Consider the following 10,414-nt stretch of genomic DNA (forward strand, 5'->3'; position numbering starts at 1 on the left):
CAAAGGTCAGTGCGTTTTAGTATGATGCAGTGCAGTACTGTATTACACTACTGTAACTAGGGATGGACCGATATTATATGCTGCAAGAACAGTCTACTGTATGTACAATTAATATAATAAATTTTAAATACAATTTATTTAAAAAAAAAAATACATTTTCAGTAACAGCTTGCTCACTTATCTCATTGTCAGGGTGAGCAGGAGAGAGCATGGAGACCCCCAGATAGAGGAGCTTAATGTCGGCGAAGCTTCCGAGCCAGAGGGACGAGGAACTGGTGAGTGGGGAACAAATGTTGTCCTGCAGCACGACATATGTCGTCAGAATGAAGCTTGAATGAAGCTAAACGAGATGATGTTCTTTTATCTGCCACTAGATGGCACAAAAACTCCACTAGGAATTTACTCATAGCCGTCAGGTCTGTGAATTATCCTTTTATGTTCTGTCGTTATGCTGATGCTTCTTCAGGAGCTGTAGCCACAGACTTTGATGGAGACGGTCGTCTAGAGCTGCTGGTGTCTCATGGTGAAAGTGCAGCGCAACCACTTTCTATCTATAAAGTCAACCTGGTGAGTGTAACTTAGAACCCTGACCAACTGAATTTATCAAGTAAAAATCTGTATATGAATCTGGCGGATTTTATACTAAATTCAAATTGAAAGCAGTATAATGATCTGAAATAAAATGTTTAACATAAAGAATTGCATTAGTTTAAAATGAATGTGGGATCCAACATTTTGAAGACTTTTTTTTGCTGCTAGGATTATGGGTACTTCAGCCATTTTATGCTAATTTAAGAAACAGAAATGATAATACTAAACATTTCCATTCATTCATTCATTCGTTCATTCATTCATTCATTCATCTAACACTGCCAAAATAGCATGATAATAAAATACCGAAAATACCACAAAATGTCCCAAGGATCTTTTGAAGGTGCATGTCCAGTAGTTGACCAAAGCCCCACCTAATGTTCCTTAATGGTGTGTGTCCTAAAGGGAACCACAAACTCATGGCTGCGTGTGATTCCCCGGACCAAGTTTGGCGCTTTTGCCAGAGGCGCTAAAGTAGTGGTGTACACAAAGAGGAGTGGACCGCATACACGTATCATCGATGGAGGATCGGGGTACCTCTGTGAGATGGAGCCTGTGGCACACTTTGGCCTCGGTAAGAATGAAGAGGTGATGAGGCTATAAAATATTTGAAAAGGCTGGCAAGTTCGGATGAATTTGGTGTCACTCAAATAACCAACATCAGTCATCTGGCAATGAATGGACAGAAGCAACAAAATTGAGGCCCAATATTGTCCTCCATATATCCGTAATTGCAATGGATCCACCTTATTTTGCCCATGCGCTGTGCAACTGAGAATAATAACTATAGAGCTCACAACTGTCTGATTAACAGTAGAGCGAAAGCTAAACATGGAATTTTATAGGAAACAATCAGTTGATTATTAAAACGGATGACATACTGATGATGAGAAATGCAATAAGCAGAGTTGGAAAGAACAACAAGTAATGTGTAAAGCATCAGACTGTTACCTCCGGCGTGATTGGACACCCGAGGGAGAGTGAGGTATCTCTGCGAGGTATTGGGGGGGAGACAGGTGCTAGTGCTGGAAGCTAGCCTGCCCTGTGACAAACTGGCGGCCGGTTCGGCCCACCCAAGACCGGATCGTCTCTCCTAGGCCTCTCCTGTAAGGCCTAAAATACACACACAAACCACAACAGCAAACTTTTGGCACCACCCTGACCTCACAAGAGAACTGCACACTTGCTAAAGGCATCAGTCACTCACCACCTCTCAACCACAAAGTGACGTATGGGAGCGAGTACAGATTAAATATTTTTAGGCACACCTGCTGGCTAGATTGCTGTCTGACAAAATAACCTGCATTTACATGACAAATGTCACTTCAAATAAGGGTCTCGCTGAACAGGGGTAACCCTCTGTTCAAATTAGGCTGCTTATGGAAACACAGTACTGTACAGCAGTGGTCCCCAACCACCGGGCCGCGGACCTGTACCAGGCCGTGGGCACCTTTGGACCGGGCCGCGTCGGGCCGCACAGTTGAAAGAATAAAAAAAACTTACTGTACTTCCGGTTAATTGATTAGCCGAGGCTTAAAAATATTTTATTTTGAAAAGTGACCAGATTCTCTCTGTTTACGAAGTACTCTTGACATATATCAAGATGCTAATTATCTCAGTCGCGTTTTGTTACCCTTGTTATGGTAGTGGACTTGCGTTTGTTGTCGTAGCCTTTTTATTAATCAGCCGACGAACAGCCAAGCAATCCCCCCAGCCCCAACCCACTGGGTTGCCGGTCCGCCAAAGTTGTGGACATGTATGAACCGGTCCGTGGTGAAAAAAAGGTTGGGGACCACTGCTGTACAGGACTGTGCAAAAATCTGCCATTTTGACATAGTAAATAATACCTAACCTACCTAATCAATAAAACTATAGCCAATGATATACCCAATCACCTGCACAATACTGTCAACTAGATATGGGCTGATTACTTGTTTGAGGGTTCGCCGGGGTTTTAAAAAGTCAAGGTTTCAATAACTGCTAATACTTCTGTCACTGGAAATGAGCTCTTCCTTTTCTTTTTGAGCACGTCTAAGCTGGGCACAACATGGATGCCTAAATGCTTTCTTGATGCGCATTGTCCTAATAAATAAATAATGGTGCCAGTGGGTACTAGTTAGCCCCAAGGTCAAATTGGTAGCCTACCGGTCTGCTCTAAAAATAGCTCAAAAGAGCTTAGCAGTGCTGAAACGCTGTTATTATTGTAAAATTTATAAATATTTCAAAAGGTAATTTTAGAACTGTAATTTTAATACCATGATGCTGCAATATTTTTGCTCACAGTTATCATCCCGTCATAATTTAATCTTGGTACATGCCTACTGTCAACATCCTGCTCAAAATAAAAATTGTGGAACTGTGTACACAATTTTAAAGCCAACATCTAAAAACATAATCAATCAATATGTCATAATTTTAAATTGGTTAAGGCAGCGCATACAATAATTCAACTAAACATTAAGTTTTCTTCTAATTTCACAGTAGTCTCACCAATAGCATACTATTTGATACGTATCTCTATACATTTTCATAAGACCCCACAATTACGTGATATCATTGGGTATGCTCTAAGTAAATGTAGTATTATTGACACTTATATGTAATGTAAACTGCAACAAGTGGGTAGCCAAGTAGCCATGAGATAATTCTATATGTAACATTATTATATGCAGGCAGTACAAATGTGGACAGTAAAATACAGTTGTAATCCAAACAAAAGACTAAGAATCTGCACATAATTGGGATTTATTGTATGCCCCTTATCAAATGTGATCTATGTAGCATCTCGTTACACTTAAGTACAATAAGATTATCATATGGTCTGTGCTTGTCCATATAAGGTAAAGACATGGCCACAAATGTGGAAGTGTATTGGCCAGATGGAGTCTCAGTTGCTCGACCCTTGGAACCGTCAGAAATCAACTCTGTGCTGGAGATCTACTATCCGAGAGACAACGATGAGGTCACCCCCACTGTGGAAATAGAGGTACAGTGGTCCCACATGGTCACATCAACCCTCACAACTGGAGCATAAAAACACATTCCATTGCTGTTTTTTCTACACTCTGGCGTAACAGAGAGTTTCTCTTGCAGTGTGGTCCCGGCTTTGTTCTTAATGAAAATGGACGCTGCATCGGTAAGTTGAAAACCTTCAGCTGTTTGTGTTGGTCATGTCACCAAATCATCAAAGTCAAGGTCTTCCCTTCCTCCTTTTCCACCTCCTCCTCTTCTTCAGATAAAGATGAATGTACCCAGTTCCCTTCTGTGTGCCCCTCTGACCGCCCTATGTGCACCAACACCTATGGCAGCTTTAAATGCCGTGCCAAGAGAAGATGCGACCAGGGCTTTGAGCCCAACGATGATGGGTCTGCATGTGTGGGTGAGTAACCAAGGTGTATTGGACTTAAGCCACATTTCCTAGTAAATAGTTTTGCTGTGATTCGAAAGTTGAATTGAAATGTCACAGACATAATGGTTAATTAATAAAAAAATGCCGTGACGTGTTTGTTATGAGAGCTTTCACAACAATTACATTTCATCAAGCATGCAGGTTAACGTTTCATTCATAAAATTGAGTTAAAATTAAAAATATGTAAAAAATGAGTGATATTGATTTGTGCTGGTCATTTTTCTGCCACTAGAGGGCATAATTGCATTTGTAAGACATTGGTGACAGCTCAGTGCATTTTTCTTTTCATTAAGAGCTATCTAATCTTTAACATGAAGTAACTTGCGAAATTCTGCACATTTTTAAAATTGTAAAAAACAACTTGACCCCAGTCTCCACAAATATAGTATGCATTATTATTAAATTTAGTGCTGCAAAATGTTGACGTGGAGGTGTCTGCTGCGTTGCGACTGGAATTCCCCCAGTACAGTCTTTCCAAGTAAGGGGTGGTCATTAATCGTGTGTTAAAAAAAAATTGTGGCGTGAAAGGAACTTTAACTCAAAATGAACACAATCATTTTGACACCCCTAGTTTTTACTACTTAAAAAGTTAGCTACAGCTGCGGTGTGAAAAACAAATCCGAGTCCACTACATTGGCTAGGCGTCAAGTGTTTCACGGTGCAAACATCTCTGACCTGGTCTGATCCCTGTACCCCCGTGGTCTTGCATGACTAATCCTCCTTTCCCATGTGATTCCACCGTCAGCCATAAAGGCACAGATGTTGGCCAATTTCTTCTCTCTCTGCAGCCCAGGTGGCTTACTTTGGGAAGACACGGTCCTCTGCGGAACGCACATGGTCGGCCATTTCTCTCTGGCTATCACCCATCGGCGTGCTTCCTTTCATCTCCAACCATCTCCAGAGTGGACTACTGTAGGCGCCTCCTTTCTCCACTTTCACAAGGATGTACAGAAACTCTTGAAGAAAACATTCTATTCCCTTCTCTTCATCCAAAAACAAGCTCCATGGATCTGTGATATCAGTCGTGTTTGCCACCATGCGTCACTTTTGGGGCTGGACAGGAACTTGCAGGGAGCATGATAGAACTAACTGCGTTAGAGCCGCATCACCCCCTTGTCATCACCTGGCATTTATCTCAGTGGGATTTGAGCTGAGTCCAAGTCAATAAGTGGTGGCTGCCGCGAGTAAAAACCGCTGCATCGAACCCACTGACTCCACCGGCCACAATCATTAGGGACACGCTGAGGCCGCCGTCTGTATGTGCACAATGCTGCTCTCATTCTGCATTTGGGCTTAATGGGATGCTGAGGAACACCAGGTCTCCAAGCTACAAGTTGTGAACGTGTGTGCGTGTGTGCGTGTGTACAGTATGTGTGTCAGTGTGTGCGTGTGTGAGCTCGGGAACATATGCCAGACCATCTGTCAGCGGTGGTGGGTTACATTTCGTTAACTATTAATAATTCTACAGCACAGCAAAGATGAACACTTTCTTTTTGTGTGATGGCATGACGTTTAATTTTATTTACGGGAATCCACATGGTCTCACTAAAAGAAAACCAAAAAAAACAACTTAGCACTATATTATATTTGATGCCATCAACATGAGCTTCACTGTGCCTGTGGGTGCTCCTGCATGTGCCCAGAATAAATATAAAATCAAATTAAAACATGGCAGACATGCCATTTAATTCAAAAGATTACATTTTCCATTAAATACTTTATAATTATTTTTGCTATAATTTGACAGTGGTTAGCATTTGAAATGTTGATGTTGGGGCATATTACTTTCATTAAAATAATTCACTAAAGCCCAATAATGAGTATGTTGAACATACCCATTATAATGCATAACAAATGATTTGGCTATATTTAGCACAGTCCAACTATCATTTAATTAACTTTGAAGAATCCTCATGAATGCCTTTTGAATTACATAGTTCCCATGTCAATTTTAAAGACATTAAGTTCAAGGAGAAAATACTTTTTTATTGAACCACATGATATTCTCGAAATAAAATCTCCTTCTTGAAAATCAAATCAAACCAAAGTGACCATTTAACGTTGCCCGGTGGGATTTTCCTGCCCATTTCACAAAGGTCATGACGACAGCATAAAAGATAGCAGTGAAATACTCACTTTTAAAACTAGTTCAGCAAATTGCTCTTCTACATTTTTGCTGCTACGACCAGAATACACGAGCCAATGTCTCTGCCATAAAAAGATCCTTTTTAATAGGTTGATAAAATTAAAGGTAATAACAAATGCTGTAATTACTGACACTCAATTGAGAAAATATTCACGCCCAAGCGTTTAAATGACTTTTTAACCGTCTTTATATGTGCACCATGGTCTACTGCTGTGTTACAGTACATAATTAGTGAATATTATTTCAACAAATGTGGGGCACAATCGTGCTCATGGCTCAGCTAGCAAAAAAAAAAAAAGGGTTTAATATAGCTGTCAAACATTTAAATTTAAGTATTGTATATAATTTACCGATCTGTCAAATGCGTGTTCACTGGTGAACGGAGTCCAAGCTGTACTCCACATGCGCAACGAGCGCCATGTTAGAAAGATGTTTACAGGCACCATGTTGGACAGGTATGTACGGTACCAGCAGAAGTGGCAATGAATGGAAAGAACACACAACAAAATACTCATTATGTTTTGGTCATTTATTATGTGTTTTGTTAATTTATCTAATTAAATAATTGCTTAGTGTTTTTATTGTATATAGTAGATTTTTAAATATTTGTAAAACAAAACATGCATGCATACATTTGTATCTCATCAAATAATCGGTAATTATTAGGGGTGTAACAAAAAACGATTTGAACCGGAAATCCGGTTTTGATTGGAACGATGCGAGTGCGCCGGCACACGGACTAATGAATCGGTCTAAAAATAGCTTGAACCGGCCGATGGCTCAGTCAAAACGTTATAAATAGATTTTATGTTACTTGTACAATTACAGGGTGCGCGCTCCCCGTTCGCCAATGAAGAGGAGGGGGGAAAAAACATGGCCATATGCAATTTGCATACATTAATCATACAATCCTCGATGCGGCCAGTGACTCACGTGATTGGTTACAGTTCATTCACAACATCACTCCAAATCAATGACGGATTGCCTGCCGGCGCGGCATGCTACTGCTAGCGAGTATTAGCAAACAAGCCGTTCTGTCGTGATTTGAGGAGGGATAAGAACGGGAATATTATGTCGGATTTTGCTCCAAAACGTAACTATATTGCCCCCGAGTCGCATAAAACAACTTTGAATTACCCCCTGGGATTGATGTACAGTTGCAGGGGGAAACGAAAGATGACAGGACGTCCAGGACGCAAACCCTTGTCAGATCTCAATGGATTGGCAGCGTCCCCTGGCTTTGACACGACGAGGAATACACAAACTTTTTTTTAACTTAAGTGTTCAAAAGACGGATAATCAGACGTTTTCATGAGCCGTAAATCAGCAAGGATCACACATTTGATGAATGTTTTTAGCTGTTTTCCAAAATAAAAGCAGATGTTTTCAAATTATGAGATTTAGATCATTTTAAAGTAAACAACATATTCAAACGATTAATGGAATATCAGAATAATTATAAATGGATTTGGCAGTTGACTACTTGTCAAGTAATCAAATAATCGTTGCACCGAATCGAACCGAATCGTAATCCTACTGAATCAAACCGAACCGAATCGTTCCATTTTAAAATCGAACCATCCTTGTATCGGATCGCACTGCATGTATTGAGATGCGTATCGAATCGTCTTGATTGGAGAGATTTACACCCCAAGTAACTACTGTATATGAATTCAAAATACAATAAAAAGTAGGAATTAAAAAATAAAATATTTTACATAGTTTACATACACAGTTGAACTATACTCTGTATATATTTCAGATCATCAATCAAATCTGGTCCTTGATTACAAAAGTTTGCCAATCCCTTCGTAACAGTAAAAGTGTGGAATTCATCGCACAGGGAGACAAACTATGCTTCATAGCCGCATGATCCTTAAAACAGTCTGAAGAACTATTTTGGCTCCAACGATGACCAAAAACATTAAGCGGCTGACAGCGTGTTCACTAAAACTTCCAAATGATTCTCCAGGGATGAATTCTCCTTGGAATATCCACAACTCTCAACTGCACCGTAGTCCAGTTTTGACTGCCTTTACCATCATCACAGAACTACATCATGTGCTTTTGGCTGAGATTCCAGTGAAGTTCTTCAGGCCTTGTGTGTGAGATTTTGTGATTCATGGCCTCTTAAATATTTTGCGCACTTTTGTCGAAAGTGTTGCACATTTCATCTGAGCTAACAGCGTTGATCATGACAATAATCCATTTATCTGTTCACAAACTGGATCCAGACCACAGACAACACCTGTAAATAAATGTATAAAAAGAGAGATTTCAGATGTTTTTAATGACAACTAAATGGCATTGAAACAATTAAAGTCTCACACAGCACAGAGGATGCTGGACAGAGCTCCAATGGAGTCATGCTGTCTCTGCAAGCCAAGAAACTGTTAGAGAGAGCATTAGCAGCTGGGCCCTGCAGATTAGGTTCAGTCAATTCCAGTATTTTATATCTTTTGCCCGTTTGCATCTAAGAGGTTTAACCTAATTGATTTTTTATGTTTTATGCCATTTGTGTTCAGCTTCTTTTGCCTGTACCATAAAGATCCCATTTTTTCTTGTTTACAACCCATAGAGTTCTTTCTGCTCTCCTCCCAGTCTATAATCTGGCCTAATTTGAGCATTTTACACTTAACCTGAGTGAATAGCTTTCATGTGGTATAGACTGTGATAAAAATGATTCATCCTCACCTGTTAGCTCTGAAAATAATCTGGGTTGACAATGTTAGAGTTGAAAAAATTGTTATGTGTATGGTCAACACTGTGTTCTAAACAAAACGATAGCCAAATAGGACGTGACCTTAGAAGCAACCGTGGTTGTATTATGTGTTTCACAATTACCACAATAGAAATGGCAAGGTGAAGAGTCAGTTTACAATCACAATGTAGTTACTAGAAAAGCTAACAGTTAATTTAGCACCTTGTATTTCTTCTTGTTTGTATTTGGCCAGTCTGGGTGCGCTGGGACACTGTGCTGCCTCTAACAGGTCAGTCCTGGTACTACAGAACCTTTATGTATCATTATCTGTGCATTGTGCTGTGTTGGTCACCTCACTAATGCATTATGAGAGCAGCACAATGCATTTGTGGGGTCGCACATTTTAAAATAACGGGAATTTGTGTGCCCCACTTTGGGCAGGATTCTGTGACAAATGTTTTTCTATTTCTAAATTCCTGTGGCAAAGTGGGCAGCCATTTTGTGAACAGGATAAGACACATCAAAAAAAATACTCAACCATCCCACTGGGAAACATGGCAAAGGCCGCTAACTGTGAAAAGTCATCAGAGGATTGTTCAAAGTATGAGCTAATCCTCAATAAAGTAAAAAGGGAAAAAATGACAGCGACGCGTATCTCTGCTCGACCACTTTAGACTTATCTGGAAGAAGGATTACATCGTTTTTGGGAAGTGTGGAAGTATACACAATGACAAAAAGACATCAGTGAACGCAATAACAGAATACTGTGATACATTTTGGCTCGAAAAGAAACTCAGCCTGTAAAACGGTGTCATTGAATGATGTCCAATCCTTTTCTCTGCAAACGGGATGCTGAGTGTGTGCGTGCATCTTTTATGTGTGCCCCAGCCATGAAACGAGCTGCTCAAATTCCTTCTGCAAACTGAAGCAACACAATGTGCACGTGTGTGCGGAACAACCTGCATGCTTTTAATCACAACTCATCCAATTTCCTACAAGCACACAATGTCGACATTCAACGTTAGTGTCGAAGTTAAACCACGAGAGTTTGAGAGCAGCTACACGGGCGGCGAGATACAGTACAGTATGTTGAATATTTTCCCTGAAAGGAAATGAGCATGAGTGGATTTGTTTAAAGAATAAATGGAAAAATAAACCACAACTTTTTGGGTGTTTACATTGTATTTGTAGCTGCAGTCACAGAGTTTATTTTATCTGAACATGAACTTCTATAATGTGCTCACTTCTCTGTACTGGAAGGAGAGTTGAGTTTAATTTTTATATCTGCATGGGTTTTTCTGTTTGTTGTTTGTGTGTAATTTCCTATCTACAATATTATTTTAATTTTTGTAATAATTTGTCTGATTTCTAATTGGGGTTTTTTTCAGCCAAGATTAAGTGTTTTGTGCATAATCATGTCTACCATATTTCATAAGAGAACAGTGATTTAAATAATTCCACTCTGGTTGGAACTGACTTAATTTTATTTCAAGCTGAATCTCTCTTTGGACATTTACATGGTTGCATGGGTCCAACATATGATAAATGAAGACTTTTACTTGTCCAG

General features: G+C 39.8%; 1 protein-coding gene across 2 annotated transcripts in view; it reads left to right on the forward strand.

Moving 5' to 3' along the window:
* The window catches only part of LOC144061472 (cartilage acidic protein 1-like), a 31,034-nt gene extending 20,620 nt beyond the window's left edge, over nucleotides 1-10,414 (forward strand). Inside the window, exons 9-15 of one of the 2 annotated variants that reach the window (XM_077581973.1) lie at nucleotides 193-275; nucleotides 467-567; nucleotides 997-1,165; nucleotides 3,432-3,577; nucleotides 3,685-3,727; nucleotides 3,827-3,970; nucleotides 4,789-10,414. In XM_077581973.1, coding sequence (XP_077438099.1) covers nucleotides 193-275; nucleotides 467-567; nucleotides 997-1,165; nucleotides 3,432-3,577; nucleotides 3,685-3,727; nucleotides 3,827-3,970; nucleotides 4,789-4,916 — 814 coding nt within the window. In that variant the 3' untranslated portion in view covers nucleotides 4,917-10,414. The remainder of the gene's footprint in view (nucleotides 1-192; nucleotides 276-466; nucleotides 568-996; nucleotides 1,166-3,431; nucleotides 3,578-3,684; nucleotides 3,728-3,826; nucleotides 3,971-4,788) is intronic. The other variant, XM_077581974.1, reaches the window with a different exon arrangement.

This window comes from Vanacampus margaritifer, chromosome 12 (assembly GCF_051991255.1).
Source record: "Vanacampus margaritifer isolate UIUO_Vmar chromosome 12, RoL_Vmar_1.0, whole genome shotgun sequence".
In the NCBI taxonomy this organism is placed as follows: Eukaryota; Metazoa; Chordata; class Actinopteri; order Syngnathiformes; family Syngnathidae; genus Vanacampus; species Vanacampus margaritifer.